The 27,613-nt window shown below is 49.5% G+C and overlaps 1 protein-coding gene across 3 annotated transcripts; it reads right to left on the bottom strand.

Moving 5' to 3' along the window:
• Positions 1–94: 94 nt before the first annotated feature.
• On the bottom strand, positions 95–26,820 carry BPHL (biphenyl hydrolase like). 3 transcript variants are annotated; one of them, XM_027128254.1, is made up of 7 exons: positions 26,679–26,812; positions 20,880–20,983; positions 18,375–18,541; positions 16,900–17,053; positions 12,197–12,328; positions 9,184–9,307; positions 95–443 (listed from the first exon to the last, which is right to left on the bottom strand). In XM_027128254.1, the coding sequence occupies exons 1-7, from the start codon at positions 26,795–26,797 to the stop codon at positions 356–358; spliced, it is 888 nt and encodes a 295-aa protein (XP_026984055.1). In that variant the 5' UTR covers positions 26,798–26,812; the 3' UTR covers positions 95–355. The 3 variants fall into 3 exon arrangements, with proteins under 3 accessions (XP_026984055.1, XP_026984056.1, XP_026984054.1); XM_027128253.1 differs by lacking the exon at positions 95–443 and adding an exon at positions 4,082–8,711; XM_027128255.1 differs by lacking the exon at positions 9,184–9,307 and having other exon boundaries at positions 26,679–26,820.
• Between the last annotated feature and the right edge of the window lie 793 nt (positions 26,821–27,613).

Genomic DNA, 27,613 nt, shown 5'->3' with positions numbered 1-27,613 from the left:
CACCTCTCAGATAAAAGGCACCGAGTAAATTCAACTCATCTTAGAGGAGCGGTCGTGAACGCTACAAATGCTTCACTGAACATTAACCTGAAAGTAAAGTAAATCATGATAGCAATTTATTTTTTAAGACAATGGTAGAAATTAACAACACTGAAAAATCAGGTTTAATTTTTGTAGCTATGAAAGCTAGAGGATGCTTATCATTGCTGTTGGATTAGGAGCCGTTTGTGGGGAGGCGCGGGGAGCCTGGAAAGGCAGGTGAACTGGGGGGTGACCCGCAGGTGGGTTTCCAAGGCAGCACCAGGCTCAAGCCCCAGGCTCGGGATTCACAGGTCACATGTCCTCGGGGACACTGTCACTGCAGGAAGTCTTCCGCTAACTTGTTGAATTCACCTGCAAAACGTAAATGCAGGTTGTGCTTGCCCTCTGGCATCAGATGCAACCTAAAAAAAAAGATTATGGTTAGCGGCACATCACCTAAAAACCTGTTACCCTCCCTATTGTTTCATGAAAACCTCAAGTGAGAAACTGCCCTGGTTTTTTTTCCATCACCTCTATTAGGAAGAAAGTGTAAGGTACATCTTATGAATGGTCCCAGAAGAGAGACATAACAGTGACAGAGCACACACACTGTGCTTGGAATTGAATCAGGTAAGAAATAGTTTGACTGCAAACCTGACAGAGTGGGAGATGTAATTGGTGGTTACCTAAGAAAAAAAATCTTTTTAATAACATTAGTTTTGAGAGAGAGGGTTGGAAAGATGATAAAAAGAGGAAGTGTGCAGAATCCACTGGATTGGAACCTCTTGGAATATCTATGTAGTGGGAAAACCCAAATCAGAATTCACAGCCCCCCGTAGGCCTGTTGTTCAAGGTTCCAAATCACCCCGTCATTTTGGAGGACTGAGCAGGTCTGCATACAAGCCACCAGACGAAGGGTAAGTAAACGTTCCTGAAGCTCGTGAGGGCGGCAGGAACCTGCCTTAGCCACCCGCCCTTGGTCGTGCAGCTGTCAAGACACCTCACCATCCTCGGGAGGCTTCTTCCTTTCAACAGGGCTTTGGTCAAATGTGGCTGGTCTGCAGTTTCTTTAATAAAGGCAGACTTCTGAGTTACACATTCTATTTATTGGCTATAAAAGTGCAGACAGTAAGTTTTAAACAAATTAAAGGTTCTAGGATATAAGCACAAGTCTGACTTGTTCCGTCCACAATACAGTTAGACGTTAAAAGGACTACACTGGGGCAAACTGCCAGTTACTGCATTTCCTGCTTCTCTGCGCTTTCCACGGGGTGGGGAGCTGAGAGCTCTAGGGACCTCAGTGAACATGAGGGAGGACGCATGGCAAGAGGGAGCTTGGAACAGAGCTGTCCCTGTGCGATGCTGGGCCTCCTGCAAACAACCACACGGGGACTGCGGGGGTGTGAGGGAACCCAGACTATCAAGATCACTGGCTTGAAAGGAGGATCTGTTGCTGGCATCTTTCTGAGGCCCTGGGGAAGGTTAATAACACCATTAACAATAACCAGGGCATTTCCAAGTCAACGTTAATGCTATTCAGAAAAGAAGTATGAGCTGCACCACCCCAGAGAAGGGACCAGCTGCCCTCCAGAGGGACGGGGCTCACAGGGACAGTCACGGCCTCTGTTCTCAGGAGACAGGAAAGAACCAACTGCCGAGGATGCTGGCAGTCACAGAAGGGCATGTCTGGGATACCCTGCACCTTCCAACGTGGACCAAGCTGGACTCTGAAGCAGAGACCCACCCTGCCAAACCTGCAAGTCCTCCTGTGTGGGGAGCCAACCCACTCCCATTATTTGTTCAGACGCCCAAGAAGGAAGGAGAGACAGCAGCTGCGATCCCGTCTTTTAGCCTCAGTGCTGTCTGTGTTCTCCCAGTAGTAATCTCAGTCTCGGGAAATAACAACTGGGCCCCTCGTTAAAAATAGGGGAACCCTGCTCCGAGGCATCTACATTCAGAACTGCACTGGACTGAGGATGGGCAGACAGAGGGACGGACAGACAGATGGATAAATGAGGGTATGAATAAGACAGCTCTGCTCCTTGATAGCTGTTGGGGTCATTTCGGGGTCCTCAACACAGCCTTCCCTGAGGTCTGATACAGAGGTCACTATCCCTGACATGTGCTCCTCTTGGGGCAGCACTGCCCCGGACGGGTGTAAATACGGGGCTGCCAAGGCAGCGTGGCCACTGCTGCTGACCCAGACTCTCACCCACTTAACAAAGGATCAAATCACGCGCTCCTGGAGAGTGGTGTTCAAACAATCACACTTTCCAGGAAAACGAGTAGGAAATTCCCCACTGCCAGACACACGGCTCAGCTGGAGAGGATGGACCCCTCGGGGGTAGATGCTAGATCCTATTTGCTGGGGCAGGTTCGTCACTGCATTTAGCACCTTTAGAAAAAGAAATGTGACTCTAGACCTTTTGAGGAATTCAAGTCCCTCTAGTCTCCCTCCACCTCTCCTGGACAGTCCTTGGACGACGCTCCCTACGTGCGAGTGGGCGAAGGAGAAACAGGCTGAAGGCGCTGGCTATTATGGGGGCAAGACAACCCAGTCTGACCAACGTAGGCTCTTTACCAGCAAGCGACAGCATCTCCCTGAACCGCAGCTGCTCACCTGGAAAGTGGGGACGGTAACAGTGTCCACCCCAGAGGGTTATTCTGAAGATGAAATTATCTCTGGGCGCACAGTAGACACTTAATACACGTTCGCTATTCGTCCATTATTCTATCTGTATTGTGCTTCACAATGTAAGAAAGTCGTTATGAAGGTTCCAGTTATGTACAGCGTATCAACAAAATGTTCCAAGTTGGAGACAATTTATTTACGTTTGCTGGCGACCACAATCGACCGCAATTGGAAAATTCTTACCTTAAAGAGATTTTAGACCTAAATGTAAGGCCACACACTATAAAACTCTTAGAGGAAAACGTAGGTAGGACACTCTATGGCATAAATCACAGCAAGATCCTTTTTGAACCACCTCCTAGAGAAATGAAAATAAATGGGACCTAATGAAACTTAAAAGCTTTTGCAGAGCAAAGGAAACCATAAACAAGACGAAAAGACAACTCTCAGAATGGGAGAAAATATTTGCAAACGAAGCAACTGACAAAGGATTAATCTCCAAAATATACGAGCAGCTCATACAGCTCAATATCAAAAAAACAAACCATCCAATCCAAAAATGGGCAGAAGACCTAAACAGACATTTCTCCAAAGACGAAATACGGATTGCCAACAAACACATGAAAGGATGCTCAACATCACTAATCATTAGAGAAATGCAAATCAAAACTACAATGAGGTATCACCTCACACCAGTCAGAATGGCCATCATCAAAAAATCTACAAACAATAAATGCTGGAGAGGGTGTGGAGAAAAGGGAACCCTCTTGCACTGTTGGTGGGAATGTAAATTGATACAGCCACTATGGAGAACAGTATGGAGGTTCCTTAAAAAGCTAAAAATAGAACTACCATACGACCCAGCAATCCCACTACTGGGCACAGACCCTGAGAAAACCGTAATTCAAAAAGAGTCATGTACCACAATGTTCATTGCAGCTCTATTTACAATAGCCAGGACATGGAAGCAACCTAAGTGTCCATCGACAGATGAGTGGATAAAGAAGATGTGGCACATATGTACAATGGAATATTACTCAGCCATAAAGAGAAACAAAATTGAGTTATTTGTAGTGAGGTGGATGGACCTAGAGTCTGTCATACAGAGTGAAGTCAGTCAGAAAGAGAAAAACAAATATCGTATGCTAACGCATATATATGGAATCTAAAATAAAAATGGTTCTCATGAACCTAGGGGCAGGACAGGAATAAAGATGCAAACGTAGAGAACGAACTTGAGGACACAGCAGGGGGAAAGGAAAGCTGGGACGAAGTGAGAGAGTGGCATGGACATATTTACACTATCAAATGTAAAACAGATAGCTAGTGGGAAGCAGCCGCATAGCACAGGGAGATCAGCTTGGTGCTCTGTGACCACCTAGAGGGGTGGAATAGGGAGGGTGAGAGGGAGACGCAAGAGGGAGGGGATATGGGGATATATGTATACGTATAGCTGATTCACTTTGTTATACAGCAGAAACTAACACACCATTGTAAAGCAATTATACTCCAATAAAGGTGTTAAAAAAACGATTTTAGAAAATGTCATGGGTGAGATTTGTCTAGAAAGGATGAGCCCCTCCCTTCCCCCCACTGTGAGACACCAGGACCCGGCTTTGTAAGGATGAGGCTGGTCCTGTTTGGAGTTAATCCTGGAACCTGGCCCTAAAGCGGTTCTTGAGCTGCCTGCAGTCAGAGAGGAGGAACTAGAAACAGCAGCTGAGGAGGGGGTGGGAAGGGTCATCCGGGCAGCTGAGGGGGGTGCGTCCCCCTTCCTTCGGTGTCTGCCGGACCCCCTCTCCACGGAACCGGAACGAACCTGCTGCCAGCACAAGACCGTTTTACTTCGCGCCCGCAGGGGCACGCCACCCCCCTGCTCACCTTGGAGGTCTGGGGCCATCTTCCCACCGCTGGCCAGACTGGACAAGGCCAGGAAGCTGCAGAGCGAGGCCCCTCCTTCCTCCTGTGATCAGACAGAGGCCAGCACCTGACCCACGACCTGGGGAACCCAGGCACCCTTAGCGCTCCCACCGCCAGGCCAAGACCTCTGAGGACAGCTCCTGCCAGCTGCCCTCCGCCAGGGCTGGGTTTACGTGTCAACCTGGCTGAGCCACAGGTGCCTTTGGTCAGACATGATTCTGGGTGTGTGTGTGAGGGTGTTTCAGGATGAGAGTCCATCTGAATCAGCAGACTGAGCACAGCAGACTGCCCTCCCCACGTGGGTGGGCCTCATCCAATCAGTTGACGGCCCGAATAGCACAAACGGCTGGCCCTCTCCTGAGCAAGAGGAACTCCTCCTGCCTGTCTTCAAACTGGGGCACTGGCTTTTTCCTGCCTTCAGACTCGCACTGCAACATCAGCTCTTTCTGGTTCTCTGGTCTTCAGAGTCAGACTGAACCACAGCATGAGCTCTCCTGGGCCTCCAGCTGCTGACTGCAGATCTTGGACTTCTCAGCCTCTGTAGCTGCACAAGCCAATGCCTTACTCCCATAGTAAATCAATCCTCTCTCACTATAGATATATTACATGTCCACACATGTATACGATATATAAATACGTGTGTGTGCACACGTACAGCTGACTGAGGGCAATGTGCCTGACTGCCCATCGAGCTCTACCCTGCTGTCTCCTGGGCCCCAGACCACCTACACCCACACCAGCATTCCATCCATGAAGGCAGCTACCGTGTGCCGAATTCTTATTCGTCTGAACGTGCACATACATCCCCATTCATTCCTCAGAAAGTTATCTGAGATGACAGGCATCACCATCCCCATGTGACACACAGGAAACAGAGGTACAGAAACACGTCCACCTCCTTACGGGCACGATTCATCACCAGCACCGCCCCCCCCCGGGTCCGTCTGAGCCACTGCTGTGCTGTAGCCACCGCGGCTGCAAATGCTGCTCAGGGCCCCCAAACCCTGACTCTGGTCTCCAGGCGCGACTCCGTTTCCCACCCCTCCCCTCTGGCCCACACAGAGCCCAAGGCCCCACCTCTCTGCACACGTGGACTCCAGCCCTCGTCCTTCCTTCCGGGTCCGTTCTCTGGCCCCAGAACCTGCAGGTGGACTCCACAACACACTTTCCGGGCCTGAGTCACCACTCAGGGACCCCTGCCACCCACAGATGTGGCCGTGCAATGCTCGCATTCTTCCTTTCACCGTGTACCAAGTGCTTTGAGGCCGAACTAGACCGCGTCCGGGACAGAGGATGGCCTGCTCGCTGCTGCTAGTAAGGTGCCAGTAAGGGGCCGCGTGGCCTCAGAACGGTGAGTAAGTGGAGGAGCAGAAAGAGACAGCCAAGCTGTGCCCGGAGGCTGGGTGGCCCTGGCCAGGCAGGGAAGGGGCAAGGGGCGCGGGACTCCAGGCAGGGAAGGGGCAAGGGGCTGGTCACGCGTAGCCGGGTCTGAACCCAGATCCTGATCTCTGCTGGGCCCCCAATTTCTGAGATCTGAGAACCTCCTCAGAAACGTACTGTTGTGGGCTGAGCCGCGCCTCCCAATTCGCATGTTGAAGTCCTAACCCCAGTACCTCAGTGTGACTGTGCTTGGATATCAGGTCTTTAAAGAGGTATTATGTTAAAGTGAGGTCACACAGGTGGGCCCTAATCTAATCTGATGGGTGTCCTTATGAGAAGAGATCAGGACACAGATGCCCACACAGAGCGACGACCGTGTGAGGACACAGGGAGAACGTGGCACCTGCACACCAAGGAGAAAGGCCTCAGGACAGACCAACCCCTTGCCACCCTGATCTTGGACGTCCAGCCTCTAGACTGTGAGGGCCTCAATGTCCGTAGTTTCAGCCGCCCAGCGTGCGGTCTTTGTCACAGCAGCCAGAGCTGATGACCACGCACGGCGAGCACCCCGTGTCTCCACTGCAGCGCGGTGGTCACACCCTCCGTGAAGCCCCACCCTCTCCTGAGCCAGATCAGCCCTTCTGCTTCCAGGGGCCCGTCCACGCCAGCCCCGAAGGGTCCGAAGGGCGCAGGCTCTGCTCGGCGCCAACTGTGACAGCAAGCTGGGTGGCCCCGAGGACCAGGCATGCTCGGCAACTGGAGGCGCTCAAGCAGAGGCTGGCTAGACAGGCAGGCGGCGGTGTCAGTGCTGTGCGATCTAGGAGGGAGGGCTGGCCGAGCGGGGGAAAATCACAGCGACCACTATCTTATGCTTTGTATCTGGGACTGCAGAAGAGTTTGTTAGGAGGAAGGGCTCAACTGCCTAAAAACAAAATCTAAAATCACTGAACTTGAGTGATCTCTGAGGTCTCTGTCTCCAGGAGATGCTGTGGTTCTTCTCCAGCAAAAAGAAGAGAGAGAGACAATTGTCACAGGCAGGAAGTGGGCCTGCTGAGCACCCACCCTGCGCTCGGCCCCCTTCCAGGAGAGAAAGGCATTCGTTTCACACCTGATTATCTATTTGTAGTACAATCTTTGAGCGACACACTTGTGCCTTTAATTCTTTAATCATAAATGTACCTGGCAGGGAAATGAAACCCCAAGTTCGTCGGAAGCACCTGCACTCGGAGTTGCCCCCCTGGGGTGAGAGGCCTGTGCACAGTCGGAGGGCGACCTTGGTGCTCAAGGAATCGACCCTCTTTTTGTGGGTCCAGAATTAACCACCGTGTTTTAGGTTCACGCCCAACATAAAGGGCTCTTCTGGCAGAGGAAGGGAGCAAGTGTAACACTTTACTCTCAACTCATTTTTTCCAAAGAATCCTGCTCTAAGAAAATGACCTTCCATAAGAGAGTGTACTAAAACCATTAACATCTGAATGGCAAGGGAATATTCTTCTCCCATATTGATGTATCCTGTTGCTAGGAGATGGGTCTGGAGCAGAATTCCTTAATTAAACTTTCCTGCAGACTTTTACTGAATCTGGCTCTCTAAGGGACACACTGCATTTATCATGAGACTCACTGTGCAAAAACCTGTCATTTCTGAAGTTAGAAGACAATTAACCAGGTCAGCAAGCATATAACACAGGCATCTTACCATCATATTAAAATAAGAGTATGTTTATGAGAGGCAGCTGTGCTGTGGGGGAACGCACTGTATTAGGAGGAAAAAACCCCAGGATTTGTCGTTTACTAGCCATGCAACCTTGGAAGATTACTTAACACGTCTCAGCCTTGATTTTCTCATCTGTAAATTGGGACAAAATCTTTTCCCATAAGGTTGTTGTGAAGTATGTAATCATATGTGAAATGCCTTTTAAATATAAAATGCTCTTTGGACACAGGAATTAGACAGGAATTGTAGGAATGCTGTTTTACTGCAGAATAAGAAGCGTGTCTCCCACATTTAAAAATTCTCTGAGACATTTGTTAAAATCGATCACGGAATAACTAGTATGATTAGGAGGTAGAGGAGCTGTTTCTACTCTCCCTGCTGGACCGTGGGGACTCTCAGCTCAGGGACCACTGCTGACCTACCAGGCAGGGCTGGCCTGCAGGGCATCGGAATCGGCTCATGGAGAGTCAGGGCGGGGGCGGGGGGGCGGGAGGGTGTTCTTAGGTCACTAACAACGCCAATTTCCAAAGAATTCTGTACAATTCCAAAGACGTCCTGACTAATGACAGCAGCTCTGGAATTCATATACAGTCTCTGAAGGGATCAAGGCTCACTTGGGTGTTTATTTTCCAGTAGGTTTGCTTAAAAAAAACAAAGCCAGGCCACCAGCTCCTGGTCACATCCCATTTTCTCCTTCAGGATGTGCATCACTGCATATCAAGGAAATTCTGAGCTTGCTCAACGTGGAATTTTCATCTTGATATAAGCACCAGCAGAAGCTGGCTCCCGTGTCAGCCAAAGTATTTAAATTATAAATTTCTGTTCCATATAAAAACAAATGGGATTGAAGAACAGAATTTCTGCTGACATGTCTTATTAGGTTCTCTGGCGTCCCCAGGCTGGCTGGCAGAAACGGGGCTACACAGACAAGGAATGTGTCTCTGCCATTTAATCGAATGGGCCACCAGCACAGCTGGCTTGGCAGACGCTGCTGTTTTGTGATTCTGAATAACAGGTTCTCCTCTGATGTGTACATATTTAAGGCTGAAATAACACGAAAAGTTTACAACATAATTTTAAGTGGGAAAAAAGCAGGAATCAGAGTTGAATATGACTGTATCTATGTTAAAAGAACTAGAAAGGAGTAGTGCACAAAACTGCTATTAATGGAGGTATTTAAATGGATGGTAAGCAACGGCGATTGCTTTCTTCTTTTGATTTTACAAACCTTCTTTACTGGGTGAGTAGTGCTTTTATAACGAAAGTTCCCAAATGATAGGTGACTGTTTAGGCTGATGTGCTGCAGCCCTCAGAGCTCCTGCCCTCGGATTCCAGGGCTCCTTGGTCCCCTGTTCCCTAAATACAGCAGGACTGTTGGTTCACACGGGACAAAAATCCCTCCTCTCGGGCGGGATGCACCTGAAAAACCCAACCCTCATGCTTCTTCTCTTCCTAGAGCTTCTCCCGGTTACCTCCCAAGCCCCCAGGGCAGAGTGCTGGCTCACGCTGGACTCACCGTGACCCCTTCACGTGTTTGTGTATGAAGTCGGCATGGAAGCTCGGGACCAGAGGGTCCTTCTCACCGTGCACGATTAGGGTGGGGCACTGAACCAGGGGCAGCAGGTGCCGACAGATGTTACCTGAAAGACACGGAGACTCTGTTTTCCCGTGACCCTCCTAGGGGTGGGGAGGCGCAGAGCGCGGACAAACCTCCCCCACCCCCACCCCCCGCCCTTAGCATCTGTCTCTACGAGACTGGCCTGGATCAGTCGGGGTCTGAGTGCCTTCCAGCTCGGACATTCTTTGGGTTTCCTTTTCTGTTTCTCTCCTGGCTTTTTTCTTTTAAGCTCTACCAGTGAACAAGCACTCTTGCCTGATTTAAATTCATAATTCATGAAAACAGTAGTTAAAACAAACAAAAACCCTACAAGTCTCTATATTACGTGGGGCCGTTCGCTGTCCGCCAAACGATGGTAGGCGCTTGCTACCTGAAAAGCTCCTCCCGTGAAATAGTGTCTTCAGTGGGGCCCTCTGGCCCTCAAGCCTGTGTCCCTCACAGTGAAGATACAACTGCAGCTGTGCAGAAGCTGCTGTCCATCCGTCCCGCCCCAACACCCCTGACAGAGGCTCTCACCCTGATATGTGGCAGCATTTCTAAGGCTCACATGGCACAAGTCAGGTTCCACTTCCTGTCCTGCCATTTCCTGCTGGGGAAATCTTGGGGGTGCCCTAACTCCATGAGTTTTTTGGCCTCTCTCGGTTGGTCAGGGACAATCATACATCCCCAGGGTGGCTGTACCGCTAAGAGGCGGTGCCCTGCTCCCAGCAGGCACCCCAGAGCTAGCCCTGTCCTCCCCAGCTGCCCTGAGAAAGCCGGGGTCCCTGGGTGCTGTCCAGGCAGTGGCTCCTCCCTCCTCTTGGGTGGGGGTCACTGCCTGCTGGCCCTGGGGGGGCCGCACCCACCACTGAGCAGCCCCGTGGTGATTAACGCCAGTGTTCCCGAGCCCACCCCGCGTGTCAGGAGCCGTCCCAGTGACTCGGCACCCGTGAGCCACAGGAGGTCCAGGCTTTAACTCGTACAGTAGCACAACTGCTCGTAACTCAAGTACTTTTACAGTAGTAGCGGTTAACCTTTTCCTGAGCACTCACCCTGGAGCTGGTACTGTACCAAAGCCGCGCGTATGGAACCTCACGTGTGAGTATACACATGAAGCCTCACATGTACAACCTCACGTGGAATATATATATAAAACCTCACGTATGTAACCTCACATAGTATACAAAACCTCACCTACCTTATATACACGTGTGTATGTATAAAAACACCTCACCTCACGTATATCATCCTCACAGCAGCTTCCTGGGGTAGTTCCCAGTATCTCCAGTTCACAGACCCGGAACTGCTGCTCAGAGAGGCTAAGCGACCTGCCTGAACCCACTCAAACGGCAGCCACGTGGCAAAGCCAGACTCCACCCCCGGGCCTGACTCCAGATCTGGCGCTCAATCCCGAAACTGAACTGAGCAGCCATAGCCTCGCGTACAAGACAAGGGCTCCTGTCAGAGGAATCAGTACTGAGGGGAGATAAGTTTGTTAACAGCCTTGCCGTAGACGATTCATACATTTCCAGATTCTCTGTGTCATGACACTTTCTCCCTCACTTTCCCTCTTTAATACACTGCATTTTTTAGAGTTTCAGGGTTACAGCAGGACTGAGTGGGAGGCAGAGAGCTCCCACGTACCCCTAACCCCACACACGCACAACCTCCTCCATCGTCGATACCCCGTCAGACACTTCTTACAACAGATGAACCTGCACGGACGCCCCATCACCTCCCTGAGTCCGGGGTATTCCCCGGGCACACAGTCTTGGTGGACACATTTGGTGGGTCTGAACAAATGCATAATGACGTGGATGCAATGATGATATTATACAGAGCGTTTTCACTGTCCTAAAATTCCTCTGTGTGGCTACTCTAAGATGTGTACAGTGGGATCTCGTTGTTGTCTGGCCCATCTTTTATTCGGGTTGTTTTCTTATTGTTCAGTTTTAAGAGTTTTTTGTATATTTGGATACAAGTCCTTTAGCAAATATTTTCTCCCAGTCTGTAGTTGTCTTTTCATTCTCCTGAAATACATTTCAAGGACCTGTTTCTATGGGTGGATACTGCATTTGAACAGGATATACTTGCTATTTTGAACTTAAACCAAAAAAGTAACATTTCCAAATGTCCTTCTCATTATGAAAGTTTTGACAGATGACTCATTCTGGAAATGATTACTGAATAGACCAAACTGGTACCTGAATCACAACAATTTTGTAACTGAATGTGCTTCAAGATTAGATCTTACCTAGTCTCGATTCTTTTAGCAATTAGAAAAGTGAGAGACTACAAATGTAAATAGCTATAAAAAATAGACTTTAATTCAGAATTTCTCTTCAGGATGTCAATTCTTCCTGTTATTGGAAACCATGTTAATTTTTCAGATAAAGACAGGAAGACATCTGTCACAGCTAAAGTGACACAACTTAGCTCGGAACTTGGGAAAGGACTGAATACTTTCTTCCTCATACTAATTCTTCTGGGGCTGAAGGTCATGACAGAGAATCCCTCCTTTTCTGTCCTAGTAACAGAAGATGTAGTGGGGTGCACCTCTAAATGTGAAAAAGAGAAAATCTGGTGTCTGTTTTCTAATTACCCATCCTGGAATTAGAAAGTGAAGAGTATCTGAGGCTTCTGGAGAATGATTTTGCCATCATACACACAAAGGATTCGGAGGAAAAAGAACAGTCTGCTATGAGAGACTCAACAATGTGACCCTTTGTGCGCATGGTCTGTCTCTGGTGCAAGGCGGGTCTATCACACAAGAACTCGCATTGTACACGATCACCAGCACCCTCTGTTCACACATCACTGTGGAAGGACAGTGGGCGAGCGCGTTAATCCCCGAGGAATCCTCGAGCATCTGGGGGACTCAAGCAGCCTCTCTAATGAGCAAAGGGACCGTTGAATAGCTCACGTAACCTACCATCTGGAAGATGCTTAAACTGCTTTATGCCATCCACCCACTTTTCACAGGTTCTGGCCAAGTAGTCGAACCCATAGAGGGCTTCCAGAGGCTTTCTTGTTCTCTCACTCCATTTAGACACGTCTCGGATACCTGAAAGACATATGTGTGGGCAAGAATGGGTTTAGTCTCAGACTAGAGTTCATCTGTAAATACTCCAAGCGCAGTGCACTCAGAGCTGTGGCCCTGGCTGTCCTGCCAGCTGGCAGTGTTCCCCCAGTCTCCACGTGGCTCACGCTGGCTTCGCCCAGGTCGGCCAGGCCTTCCCCGACCCTGCCCTCCATCACTCTGCTCAGGGCTGGTCACTTTCAGTGGCTTCTGTGTCCGTGGTGAGGGCCAAGTGCTGGGTCCCCACCAAGATGTGAGCTCTGTGTGTGGGGTTTTGCTTTGTTTTGTCCCCCACTGTGGCCCTCAGGCACAAAAGAGGGACCAGTAGATTCTTACCAAGTGAATGAAATTGATCTAAAATTAATGCTTTCTGTTAAAGGTATAAGATAAAAGCAGACATTCCCCTAATTAGGGTCATCTAAGTGAAAATGACATTATTTATAACAGGAGTTTTTTCTGAACTGCATTTATGTACGTTGAGAAATGCACACACATCATTCATTCTAATTTCTGCCACTGCAGGCACATGGGTGTAACTACTAACTACAAACTATATTACAGATGACTCTCTGTTAAGAAAGGAAATAACGGCTAAAAGCCACCTTTAAAGTGAACTGCCGTCTGAGGCAGGCTGACCCTGATAGAGACAGTGCCTGCCTTTCACTTGCTCACTCTTCTGAACCCGCAGACGGACGCCCAGGGTTGAGTCCAGAGGCTAAGGACGCTGAACTGCTCTGCACAAAACTGAGAAGACTCCAGATGGGGTCAAGGGCGGGGTTGGTGGGGAGATGCAGAGAAGAAGCCAGAAAATGAAGAGGTGGCAGGAGACCTGGGAAGAAGGAAGAGGAGAGAGGGGCTGGCACGACGGCATGAAGACGGCCCGTGAGAAATGCCCCAGAGATGGCTCTGCCCTTGGCTGTGTAGCAGACCACATCCTCGGGAAGGCCCTCTTGCAGTGGAACAACTAGCTCTTTCATAATATATAATTTTTGTTGCACTGCTGGAGTTTGCAGTAATTGATGGAAACTAGAGTGTGTATGTGTGTGTGTGTGTATGCGTGTGTGTGTGTGTGTGTCTGTGTGTAAGAGAATCCTGAAAACAGAGCAAAGAGTGGTAAGACCACTCAAAGGCAGGGTTGCTTCAGGGGAAGGTGACTGTTGGCTGGCGGAGGGAGGACACAGCTGAACCTGAGATGGAAATGGTCCCAACCTGGTACCATCCATAGTTCCCAAGAGGAGTAAATGGACATCCTCTCTGAAGGAAAGTGTTCTCAACTTATGCTCACTGTCTTTTTTGTTTGTTTTCAGATTAAGAGTAAGCAAATATCCACTCCTCATCAAAGATCACAAGGCGGGCTTCCCTGGTGGCGCAGTGGTTGAGAGTCCGCCTGCCGATGCAGGGGACGCGGGTTCGTGACCCGGTCCGGGAAGATTCCACATGCCGCGGAGTGGTTGGGCCCGTGAGCCATGGCCGCTGAGCCTGCGCGTCCGCAACAGGAGAGGCCACAGCAGTGAGAGGCCCGTGTACCGCAAAAAAAAAAAAAAAAAAAAAAAAAAAAAAAAAAAAAAAAAAAAGACCACAAGGCAATCAGAATCTTTGTAAAGATAACGAAACAACTAGAAAATTGGAAGAGAAAGCTTAAGAAATTATGCAGAGCCCTACACACAGAGACACAGAGATGAATAGAAACGGGGAGATGGAAATGCTCGGTCTACAAAGTTCAATCAGTCCCCAAAGGAGGAGAGGGAGGAGGGACAAGAGGGGGAAGGTGGGGGGGGGGGAAGGGGACTCACTGTCAGAGGGAATCAGCAGGTGACAGTGTGTCTCAGAACTGATAAAAGAATCCAGACAAAAGTTAAATGTAGCCCAAATAGGATAAACAAAAAAGAAATCCAACACGGGGTAGTAAAACAGAAGTGTACCAAAGAAAAAGAGAAAATCTGAAAAAGGGCCAGAGATCAGACATATCACTCCAAAGGAAGGACAGTCAGACCCACACAGCAGGTACGGAAGGCAGAAGACGCCAGAACAGCAGAGAAGATGCGCTTCCACTTCTATTTCTGTACTTATAGCCAAACCGTGTTTCAAGAGTGCGCGTGAAATAAACATTTTTAAGTAAGAGCTGAGTTGACTATTACCGGACCTGCCCTTAAAGAACTTCTGAAGAACAATTTCAGGGAGAAGAAAGAGGGCCTTAGAAGGGACATGTGAGGGGGAAGGAAGAAAGGTGAGCAAAGAGCTGACAGACGCGTCAGCAAACGTAAGAGCAGCTCAACGTTACAGGTCATTTATGCCTCAACTAAAAACTCACCAAGGCAATGAGAAAATAAAACATTGTACCATTTCCTCACATGAAAATTAAATAGTTCTGTCCAGAAAGAAAGCAAAAAGACAAGTCACACACTGGTAGCACAACTACTAACACAATGACTAACCAGCAAGGAGTTAGTAATCAGGTTACTAAAAACCAAAAAACAAAGTAACACTGCACATCAATAACATTGTGCTCATATCAGAAGTGCTCTATGCTTGAGTTGGGTGGGGTCTCCTGGGTGCTGGTTCTGTTGTTACACTTCCTAACATACACCTGTGAAACATACTGTGTTATTTACATGTATCATATATTACACGTAAAAATTTAAAAACCAGTAAAAAGACACAAATAGGTAAAATGCAAAAGAAGAAACCCCAGTGGTGCATAAACACATGAAAAGATTCTCAATTTCATTAGTAACAGGAAAATGCAAATTAAGACCTCCAATAAAATACCATCTTACACCCATTTGGCCAGAATTAAGAGCTCTGATAGTCCCAAGTTCCTGTTGAGGATCTAAGCTAAGGTGGTGGAAGTGTAAGCTTCTTTTGCTGGAAAATGATCTGCCACCTGAAAGGGCACATCTGCAAGCACGGCGCAGCCGCCCCAGCACGGGCATCCTCCCCAGGGAGGTCTGCTCACACGCCGAGCACGCACACAAGGATGCTCACAGCAACACTAGGAGGAAAGAGAGGGAGGATAAAGTGCAACAGGTGTGCCCAACAGAACGCCACACAGCAACGTCACGAACGAACCTCAGAAACGGCGTTCTAAGAAAACTATGTGTAAAAAGTGAGTCACAGAAAATGCCATATAGTATGAAGGCACCCTGTTTAGCTCAAAAACAAATAAAACTAAATTATGTGTCGTTTAGGGATATGAATGTATGTGACGATAGTGTCTTCAAGACGGCACATGGATGGACAACTCAGGCTGGAAGCAGCGCGCGGGCCAGCAGTGACTGACCTTGTGCTCCTTGGTGGGTCCATTCACGTCGCAGGTGTTGCCTTATATGGGTCAAATATTATACAGTTAAACTAAACTTCAGCTATGAAATAATCAAAATAAAAATATTATCTATTATATGTTCGACATTTAATTTATAGAGATGCTATACATGTATGCGTTATTTATATAAAATTAAGCATATAAAATATTTGTTTTATAAATATACATTGTTTTATAGTATATATCCTATTATATAAGATATATGCTAAAATACATATTTTAAAGTGTATTACCTTATAACACATTTAAGAAGGAGCGGAAGTAAACGACGGGATGTCCGCCTCAGTGAGGAGGCCTTCCCGAGGAGGGTTTTGTTTCTTAGTTCTGTTAAGAAAACACGCTGACAAATTGGGGCAATGGAGCCTCAGGAGCAGTGGCGACGCAGGAGGGAAGCCACGGCGGGGCCGGGCGTCATCACCCACACACCTGCTGTCGCCTCCTGAAGAGAAACAGAGGGGCCGAAGGCTGGAGCCAGGAAAGTGGGGGAAGCCTCAGTCAGTTGCACTTTCGCCCCAGGGGCCCCCAGACCTCAGTGCGCCCTCCTCTCGTCCCGCGAGCCCAGTGCTCTCAATCTGGGCAGCTTGCTGGGGGCGCCACGACTCCTGAGTTGCCACAGCTGGAACGCCTGGTGGGCGAGGAGGCCCCCAGCACAGGCCTGGGTAGCAAGCCCAGGCTGGAGGCAAGCACCCCTCTGGGTCTCCAGCAGTCACAGCGCTGGTCCCCTCTACCAGAGCCTCAGCTTGACACCAACAGGCAGTGGGCCAGGTCTGCCCACGGGCTGTACTCTGCCAGCCCCTGTTCCCCGTCTCTAAAAATCCTCAGAGATAAGCTTGAAGGACAACCTTAAAAAGTGTGACTAGCACAACGATTCTTTATCAAAGTATGCGGGTTCACGTTTGAATACAATGTTCCCTTCCACACTCACTACTTGAAATGAGCCTGTAAATAACACTTCATGTCAACCCCCTCCTTCCTTGAGGGTCACTATCACAGCAGGAAATGTAAATACGAACTTTACTTATTAGCCTTTTCCTGACTCATATAAAGTGTCACTTCTGGAAATAGGAAACTTGAAAATACAGACTAGTTAAATTGCATTACTCTCCTGAGAACTCACCACCTTCCCACATTACAGCCGAGGAAACGGATGAGACATGACTTGTCAACTCACATCAAAACAAGGCCTGAGAAAGGTCGGGGGAGGGGAGGCTGCTCTCCAGGTGGAGGGACTTACCCCGATAAATCTCCTCGTCCTGGTCGGTCACGTAGGCGTTGGCCCCCCAGATCACCATCTTGTTGATGTAGGACGGGTATCTTGCAGCTGCAATGAGGGCTGTTATCCCACCATCACTCCACCCCAGCAAAGAGACCTTCTTAAACTTCAGCATCTGTGACAAATACCACGAAATGCACAGGTCATGGCTCCTCGCCGCGGAGAGAGCTTGATCAACCTCAAGTATCAGAATCGACACAGCTGTGGTGTGTGGAGTGTCAACTGGCCATTAAAGAAAAATCCTAGAGTCCACCATTTGACGACATAAATGCTTCTCTCAATTAGTTGTGGTGCAAATATGATGGTCATAAAAACTAAGTACATAGTACTGTTTTGAATGATGAGGGGACCACATCTTCTGGTTGGATAAAGTCTCAAGGAACCAGAAACAGTGGAGATCAGCTGTACTTGGACGTGACAACGTGTGTGCGTCCGTGCAGGTCTGAGCGAAGACTTTGAGGACAGGTATGCAGATCAGAGAGGGAAACGGGAGAGTCGCTGCATCTCGTAAAGCCACTGACTGCAACTATGGGAAGAACTGGCTACAGAAAGGCCGGGAAAGAATGATGGTGGTTACACTGATCTTCGGGTGATCAGCCAGGCTCCAAGAATGTGTTTGACAGGGAAGATGAGCATCTCAGAGATGCTGGCGAGAAGTAAACACTGAATGACTGGGGAAATTTAAAGAAGTAACGAATATCAGTCCAAGACACCTGCTGATGGGACTCTAAATTGGTGTGACTACTATGGATAATACTTTGGCACTATCTTGTAGAATGAATATCTGCATCTCCCGTCACTCAGCAAGTCATCTCCTAAATGTGCACGGAGCTCTCACACACATGTACCAGGACAGGTCCAGGAAGTCCACACCAGCACTGTCTGCAATAGCAAAACATGAGCGCCACAACTTCCATGCACAACACAATGTTCACCGCACTTCCGTGTATAATTGCATGCACGCACACACGCACACGCACACACACACACACACAAGGCAACTTAGAGATGATTTAGCTACCATCAGGAGAGGGGGGTTAAGACACAGTGTATCCATACAACAGAATACTAAGTGCCTATTATAAAACTGAAGTAAATTTGTATTTATTGGCATGGAAGTAACTCCTTGATCAACTGTTCAATGAACAGTAAGCTGGAAAATCATTAGGTATAGTAGGATGCCATCAATACAGAACTGTGTGCTTATACATGTAATAAGATTGCCCAGAAAGGTAGAGCCTCAAAGTCTTGGTAGCAGTACCTCTAAATAGTTAGATTGTTTGATATATCTGTTTTCCTCTTTATACCCATTTGAACCCTGAATTCTCTATAGGAGTAACGTGGTATTACCCTTGAAGAAACAACAAACAAAAACAAAATAAATGAAGACAGGCCCAGCCACCCTCCTCCTCTGGGCTCTTGCCTAAGAGACCCACCTTCATCAAATCAACAGCATCTTTTGCATCCCTTTCAAAAAATTCTACTGGGAAATCTCGATCTGGGGGTCTGGAATGTCCGTACCCTCGGGGATCCCAGGCAACCACCGTGAAGAGCTTCTTATTCAGGTTCTCAATCTGAGGTCCAAAATCAGTCTCTCCACTTCCTAAAAGCAGTCACTTGGTTACACTCCAGTAAATGCTTTCATTGTTTCAAGCACACTACATCAGAAGCAGAAACAACTACAAACTGAAAGTAACTATAGTTTCTACTCAAAGTTAGACCTCAGCTGTAACCAGCAAAGCAGCTTCCTTTCCTGCTGGAGTTCAGACCTACCCCCCACCTCCCCCTAGTGGCTACTATGAGAAGGACAGAGGTCCTGATTTTTCATTTGGTCCTGTATCATTTCAGCACGTTTGATCTGTCTTCAGCTTATTCGTGCTTTTTATTAAAAAAAAAAAAAAATCATGAAACTGCATAGAAATAAACTTACTGATACAACATGCTTCTGGGTTATTTTTTCTTTCTTTTTTTAAAAAATGACTGTTACAAATGAGAGAGATCTTAATAATATGTGTAGACACATTAATGAGGTTTGATCCTAGTCATTCAAAGCAGAATTCTAAAATCCCAGATGTCTTTTACTAAGCTAATGTGAATAGCCCTGAAGGTTTTATTTTATGGTTATAACTAGAAACCAGAAAATTAAACTAAAACACTGAAATGAGGGGGGAGGGAAGGGTGCGGAGGGAAGAAATCAAGTTAGTTTGTTTCATGACAACTGTATGAACCAGCGTATGTTAGCAAGTAGAGCCACGTTCTCAGGCCGGCGGCGGACCTGACCGGCAGCCCCCAGCCTGCCCACACGGTCACGGCCACCGTGTGCACAGGCAGGCGTGTCTTGTGTGGTCCACACAGTGTGGAAGGCCAGACTCCCAAGGAGCCCAGTCCAAGGGCAAGTCAGCATCTCATTTCTAAGCTCTGCTTGATTTCTGGGGACTCACAGCTCAGGTCACAAATGGATACTAAACATCTCGCTTAATAAACGGGCAATTATTAGAAAATGTCTTTCAATGCTGCAGGATCATTTAATGTCATCAAGGATGATGATGTCACTCTTCCTGACAAGATATACCTTCCTCAGCATCAGGTAAATCACCCAGAAAACCCAAGCTGAAAACGTAACTGGATTTCCAGCACACGTCTACTGCTCTGACATCTCAAGCTTCTCTCATGATCACTGAACTGGAGGGTCTTCCAGGGAACTGTGCTGAAAGAGGGGCAGGAGGTGAGAAGGTGGGAAAAGGCAACAGTGTAACTAAAGACCAATTGCAGAAACAATAATACCTGGCACACAGGTATACATTTGAAGACCAGTGCAAAGACCATTTGAATACTAAAACCTTAATGAAATGACTTTAAGGAATAGTTACCGATATATGATACCTGAGACAGAAACACATCAACACTGGTTGCCCGTGGGTAGGGGAACTGCATGCTGGGGGACAGTAGTTTAGGGGAGAAACTTGCTGTTCGATTTTTGAATCAGGTTAATGTTTTACACAAGCAAAAACTAAATTGCCAAAAGCTTTTTATACCTGGATAATGACAGCAATACTGAAACAATGGCAAACTGTTCATTGCTTTAGCTCTACGTCAGCCATTGGAGTAAATATGGTCCTCCATTACAACAGCTCAAGGGAAAAAGATACTAAATATTATCTGGACAGAGACGCCTCAATAGCTACAACAGTGCCACTATCAGCTGAGGCTACATCGAGCTGAACCATCATGTGACTGAAAAATTTTAGCATTTTACTTTTAAGAGAAGGAAGCAAATCATAAGGAAATAAGTATATACTGGGATTACTTAACTAAATTAAAAATAAAACAATACTAAAACCCTTAAAACCAAATTTGAGATGCCCTGGGATCACTGGAAATTCTCCCCCACCCCGAACTTTCTACATCTAAACTACTCATCTATAAGAGGAGATCGCAACCCACCTGGCTTTACCACGCTCCGTTCACGCCAAACTAATTCCGACCTTCAAAAAGTCTTTAAGCCCAGTTTTGTTCTTAGCTCTGATCTTAGCTGAACATATAGTCAAGTACAACAGGGCAATCAGTCCAACTTTGAGCAGCAGAAGTCTCACATCCTGGAACCCCTCAATTCCAGGCAAACTGGGCTGCTGGTCACCCACTCATCTCCTTCCTTCACCCATCCCTTCTTCCCACAATGCTTTCCTTGACCCGTCATCCCCCTAAGTTGTAAGCAACTACACAGTGTTGGACTTGCATGGGAGAAAACTGGGTATTTAAAGGAATAAAAACTGCATAAAGTAGAAAGGTATCTTTCTACATCACCTAAAACTGACTGTAGCAAGTATTACTTAAAGCATCTCAGCAAAGCACTAAAGTTAATCATCAAGCCTGGGCATCCGGGATTGTGAACGCAGCACAGATGACACAGCATGCAGAGCATTCGGTAAAAACCTCCAGACCCAACATTCCTGGGAGCAGCAGGACCGCGTGCTCTCCACCTCCAGTCCGCAGGTAGTGCAGGTGGACGCCGTTCACAGCCACTTTGGCGGAGGTCACAGAGGAGCTGGAAGAGAAAAGCCCCATCCCCAGAGGAAAACTACTGAGCAGCACAAATGTGAGGACAGAGCCAGGCTTTTATACGCGAATCGCCTGCAGCGCCCTCCCCAGGTCCCTCGGATTATCCTGATACATGCTTCAGTCTTCCAGACCTAAAAAGGGACCCGTGTGTCTCCTCCCCACCACACTGCAGATCTGGGCTGCGTCTCCATGTTTGAACATCCTACAGCACCAGCTCAGGGCTTATCCCACAGAGGCACCGAGAGGCCTGCTGAAGTCAATGGCCACACAGGCCACCCTACAGGCCCACGCTGGGGTGCCAAGGTGCAGGCTGATGTGGGAGCCCCCGCTGTGGAATGCCAGGTGGGCACCAGCACAGACCCTGGAGCCACTCGTCTAGGCCTCAGCAGGTCCAGAGGAGGCAGCCGGACCTTAAGCTGCATTGGTGGCGTTCCCAAGGATGAGGCTGGTCTCAGGGTCCAGGGGGAAGGCCCTGATCCCGAGGCTGTCCTGTAGGCATCTGGCCTCTCCATTCTCCAGCCAGCCACATGAGGGCCCCCTGGTCAGGAATGCCCGTCTGCACCAATGTGGCCAGACTGGTTTTAAGATGTTGAAATGTTTCTGCGTTGACTGTTAGATAGGCAGGTCCATATCAAAGCCCTCCCCACGCCAGCCCTCCCTGGCCCAAGACCTCCCACGCTGCAGCATCTAACCGTGTGCCACCCCAGGGGCTCTGCCCTGGGCAGCGTCCTCAACTGCTCTTGCGGAAGCTCCAGGATGGCAACGTGAGGGTGCACACCAACACGGCACATACAGGGCCCTGCATCAGGCCCTAGGAGCCTCCCATCAACTCCCCAGATGGCTGCGGGACACGCAGAAGGGACGGAAAGGCGTGCCAGGACAGATGCTGGAACAAATGTGCCAGATACAGGCACATCGAGTCTTAACACACAACTTCTGGAAAAATATGACAGACCTGAGTGGTAGTAAGGCCTGACATAACTACTGATATGAGCTCGTCATCCTCAGAAATATTACGGGAGGAGCAATAATAGCAGCACTGAGCCATGGTCGTGTCGCACAGACCCTGCTGTTACTTGTGAGTAACATCCTGCTCCTCAGACAGCTCCAGAATCAAGATAAGGCGAATAAGGCTCCACTGACAAGAGTCATTTCAGGAAACATGGTTTACATCCATTCATCGGCAAGAGGAAGCGTCGTCTGCACACCCTCAGGGAGGGGAGAAGCTGTCAGACGCCTGCGTTCAACACAGGAAACGAGGCAGCTCCCCAGACAGACACAGGTGCCCAGCGCTCGCTCAGCTCAGCTAAGGGAGACTGTGCACCTCTATCACTCCTCGTGCCCTCCAGGTTCTCGAGAGGCCCCCTTCCCAGCAGTGTGAAGGACATGCTTGAAGAGGCATTTTGCACCGTGAAGACGTCATGTATAATGAGGCCCCCCCATCTCTCTCGAGGTCTGAGCCACTGGGTTTCACACCCAGGGGCTGCTGGCTCTCAGGCCTGTACCCCTCCAGGGCCGGGCTCACACGGGCTTCCCTTTCGTGGCCAGTCCGAAGTCTCTCCAGCCAAAGGCCTTGGACTTCCCTCTGTGCTCTGCCATATTGGTGTTTTGACTCCCCATTCCAAATTTCTTTTCTTCTAATTATCCCCATCCCACATTCTTCTGGCTGCCTAAGAAGATAGAGATAAAACCTGGCAGTCTAGAATTGGGCGTGATGGGAGCTCAATGGCAGGGAAGGGTTACTAGGGCGGAGGACTTTGAAGGTGGCTTCAGAGAGATGGAGAGATTCTATCAGGCTTGGGTGGAGGTACCTGGAACAGACTGAAAAAGCAGCATCTGAGATGAACTTCCAAGATGGGTACAACTCTGAAGAAAGAATGTGATGGGGAGGGTGCTTGTACAAGAAGAAATGGCATGACCAAAGGCCCAGGGGTTGGGGACACACGTGGGGACCGGGCAAGCTCAGCCTGGCAAGAGCACGGGGGCGGAGAGGGAGCAAAGGTTGGGGCCAAGTGGGGAAGGGGTTTGCAGCCAGGCTATCGGGCAGGAAATGTGCCTGGCGTTCTGTCACCAACACCTTGTCTGTCGTCACACCTGAGGGAACTGCCATTATCCACCAGTCTACCCCTGGGGTTACTGGAGGCTCCCAAAACCTTGCATCCATCCCCAGGTTGGGGAAACAGGACAGAAAACTGTTCGTGTACAAAAGCAAATCAATTTCAAACATAAGAAAAAAGTTTTATTTGAAAAAATAATAGTTATTGAATGATCTTCCACATAAATATACTTGAAAGGAGTGTTGCATTTTCCCTCCAGCTTATCAAAGGGCTCTCAGATGAGTCAGGCCTCCGATAACATTGTTAAAAGAGCGCTGAGACAAAAGCAGGCTGCAGAGCCCAGGCCTTGGAATGGCCCTGACATGGGCTCATCACTTTGAACCCCATTCAAGACACCAAATTTTCCAAACTCTCAGGTAGGAAAAAGGATAGATAGAAAACTTAAAGAAAAATGAACCCCTTTCTCTTGGGCTATCAATTTCTCCCTCCCATTAATCACTTCTCTAACCCAGGTGTTCTTAAGCAGATGTGTTCATTACAATCACCTGTGGAGTTAAAAATACACCTGCCTGGGGCTTCCCTGGTGGCGCAGTGGTTGAGAGTCCGCCTGCCGATGCAGGGGACACGGGTTCGTGCCCCGGTCCGGGAGGATCCCACATGCCGCGGAGCGGCTGGGCCCGTGGGCCATGGCTGCTGAGCCTACGCGTCCAGAGCCTGTGCTCCGCAACGGGAGAGGCCACAACAGTGAGAGGCCTGCGTACCGCAAAAAAAAAAAAAAAAAACACCTGCCTGGGACAATCCTGGGAGACCCACTCAGTAATTCTGGGGTAGAGCCGTGGCATGTGCTTTCTAAAACACTGAAACTCTGAAATATTATTCACTCGTTCACGTATACCCTGAACCCCTACTTTGGGCTGGGTGCTCCATGTTGCCTGGGAGGCGGCAGGCAAGACAGTTCAGTCCGCAACCAGCAGCTCTACGCACTTTGCCAAGTATGAGGAGACACCGGGGTGCGCGCAGCAGACAACACGCTCACCACAGCCGCAGCAACACCTACACAGCTACACGCTCGGCCCCTTTTATGAGAGCATTTCCTGCCCCCACTATACCAGTGGGACTCAAACTTAGATTTGAATCATCTGGCATACCTTCAAATCTCCAGATGCCCAAGCTGCGTTAAATCAAAACCTCTGGGCTGGTACCCAGGCATCTGTAGTGTTTAAGTTCTCCAAGAGACTCCAATAGACAACCGAGGTTGAGAAAGTTTGTATTGAGTTAATTTCTTAGAGGAGAGAAAAATCCTGTCTCCTTTTTTAAAAACAGCCTGCAGGAAGGCATGCTCAGCCAGAAGAGCCCAGATCCTGCCTCACTTTTGTCCTGGAATCCCTCCTTTTGGGAGGCCGGACAAGCAAGTTTGTGGAAGGGAAGGGGGTCAGGAGCAATACAACAGCAAGTACTTCCTGATGAGGGGGCTGAGCTGCCCCCTCCCGTCAGGAGGGAGAGATCCCTGTGGGAGCAGGCAAGAATGTAACCATCTGGGGCAAAGAATTAAACTAGAACTAACATACAGTTTAATTGTTAAACTAGATAATGTCCTCTGATAAGAGCTTACTTATCTCATTCATTTTGCTGTGTGATGCACATTAGACTCAACCTAATTTTACCGCTGAGGAATAGAGCTTAGGTAACTGGCCCCAGTCACTCTGCTGGTAACTTGCAAAGCCAAAATGAGCGCCTGAATGTCGACACCTGGAATGTCACACTTTGCTTAGGAATTAAAATGGGGGCCACCTAATAAGTCCTCCATATTCTCTGTACCTTGTATGTTCAGCTATTTCTTTTGTACATTTTTTCCAAAGTAACCATTAGCTACAACAAAGCATTAGCGATGCCCAGGGCTTGGATTAACATGAATTTGGAGGACTTATTTTTACATCTTCTATACACTGTATTATTATTTAGATATTCATATTTGTATCATTATTAATTGTAACTACTAATTACTTAACTCCTATTATGTCCCAGGCCTTTTACGCTCATTGTCTCAAACCCTCAGAACAATTCTGCAGGGCACGAGGCTTAGAGAGGGTAAGTAACTTGCTCCTGTTGGTGCTTCTTCTGTAACCTCCCGGCTGAACAGAGTCCCCAGTGGGGCTAGGCACCGGGGCCACATTCACCCTGACTGCTGGACAGAAGGTGAGGGCAGGCGCCAGGGGAAGGCGGGTCTCTGATGCTCAGACAGAGCATCCCCAGGTTGGACTGGAAAACATCTCTCTTCAGGCAGGCTGTTAGGTTCTGTAAAGTTATTAATATCGTAAATGCACGTAACACAATTTCAGGTGGAAAAGGCTTTCCTGCCCAGGCCCTGGGATAAACCACTTTGCAGATTATGAAATACAAAGAGTCAGAGTTCCAAACAGCAGACTTACAGGGAAGGTTTTGGAATGCAACTCAATTGTAGGTTAGGCACCTGCTGTTCTGAAGCAAAGGTCTTACAGGAGTGCTTTTGCCTACTTAACACTGGACTGCCTTCTTGTTTCCGGATTAACCACCACCACTGCTTGTTTTCCCCATCACAGATCATATCAATTTGCAACTGCATTTATAAAACGGCAGTTGAAAATCCAGAGAAACCTGTTTTTCAGAGATATTTTAGGAGGAACGATTTGCACTGCTAAGTGGACGGGGCCTTCTTGCAATCATTTAATAACTTATCGTAACCGATACTGGCGCCATCACAGGAACCCCATTTCAATCGCTTTCTGCAAATGGGACACTGGATAAATAGGCATTTTTCAACGTTGACTTACAGAGCTGCATGGTCAGATCTCTCCTTTCTCCTTCCAAATGAGAAGCTTCCCAACAGGTGAGGTTCTGAAGGCCAGGTACCTTCCTAGTCATGAGTGGAACTGACCCAGCACCAGGGGTGTGTGTGTGGGGGGGGTGTGTGGGGTGTGTGTGTGTGTGTGTGTGTGTGTGTGCGCGCGCGCAGGTACGCAGGAAATAAAGTAAAACAAGCTTCACGCTGCTCCAACCGCATATCCTGCGCACTCTCCCTTGAGACCGACAGCACCCACTTTTAAGACTGTGGGTCAGAGACAAAGCCTGTGCGGGAGGGCATGTCACAAGACAGAAAGGCAGATTCCTGGGCGTCTCCACAACCTGTGCCCTCAGCACCTCGGGGAGCCATCTCCCCGCTTCCCGAGGTGATTCTTCTGAACATTAAAGCTCGAGGCGGGCAAGCGGGGCGAAGGAGACCCAGGGCCTTGGGGCCCGCGACTCCGAGAGCTGATGGGGCGCAGGCACTGCCAGGCTGGCCTGACAGGAGCGCGCGCGAGCACTGCCCGCAGGCGTGGAGGGCTGCGCGGAACGCGGGCCGGGAGCGAGGGTCTCCCACCGCCGGACCCTCGCCGCTCCCGGCGCCGCACCTCGGCCCGGCGCCGCACTTCGGCCCAGCGCACCGCCCCGCCGCCCGCGCTCGGGTCACGGGTTAAAGGGCAAGGGGCCGGGGAGGCCATGACCACGCGTGTCCTCAGCCCGGCCCCTGGCCAGCGGCTCCCCTCACGCCGCCCCGAGCGCGCGGACAACGACGCGGGGGCTCCCGAAGGGGAGCGACGCCATTACCTGAACGCAGCCACGGGCTCAGCCTGGGGAACGTGGACCCCGGGCTTCAGCGTGGAGAGAAAGAGCCGCAGCCGCCGCGCGCCCGAGAGGGCCTGCGCCGCCGCCGCCGCCGCCACCATGGTCACTGGTCGCGCTCGCGCCGGAAGCGCGCATGCGTCGGGTCTCCCGGCCACCCTGAGCCCGCCCCACCGCGCCGCCCCGAGCACGCATGCGCCGGGCCCCTGGCATCCCTGAGCGCCCCCCGCCGCGCCGGAGGCGCGCGTGCGCCGGGTCTCCTGGCAGCACTGAGCCCGCACCTGCCCAACCGCCCCGATCACGCATGCGCCGGGCCCACAGGCAGCCGTCGCCGCTCGGCGACCGGTCTAGGCTCATGGCCGGAACCCCTTGGCTTCTCGCTGGTCCCTGACAGGAGCTGGGCTCGCGATCCCCGGAGGCGCCGGCACAGAGCGTCTTCCCTGGGTGCCAGCTCTGGCTCAGCGGTGACCGGCGTCTCGCCCTCACGGAGGAGTGGGCCCGGGGCCCCCGGCCTGGCTGCTGACTGGGATGATGGGGTTGGTTTATTTTCTTCCCACCGCCTCACACCCACTAGGATCCGCGTCCTCAGAAATCCCAGAAATTAATGAGTGTCGACGAGGGCGTGGAGAGTGGTGCGGGGGGGGGGGGGGCCGCGAAAATTAAATTAGAGCTTCCGTTCTATCCTGCAGACAAGCAAGGCCTCGGGTACCTGCGCTCCGCTTCCCAGCATTACTCACGGGAGGTTCAGAGACGGAAAGTAGGACTGTGGGTATCAGGGGCTGGGGGAGGGGGAATTAGTGTCTAATGGGTCAGAGACTCAGTTTTGCAAGAAGAAAGGAGCTCTGGAGAGGATGGTGCTGATGACAGCACAACGATGTGAATGTCCTTAACGCCACAGGCTGTACCTTTTTTTTTTTTTT

This window comes from Aethalodelphis obliquidens, unplaced genomic scaffold (genome assembly GCF_003676395.1).
Source record: "Aethalodelphis obliquidens isolate GAN/ISIS:26980383/991018 unplaced genomic scaffold, ASM367639v1 scaffold34, whole genome shotgun sequence".
Lineage (NCBI taxonomy): Eukaryota > Metazoa > Chordata > Mammalia > Artiodactyla > Delphinidae > Aethalodelphis > Aethalodelphis obliquidens.
The sequence above is the reverse complement of the archived record's forward strand: the minus strand, read 5'-3'. Positions and strand labels throughout refer to the sequence as shown.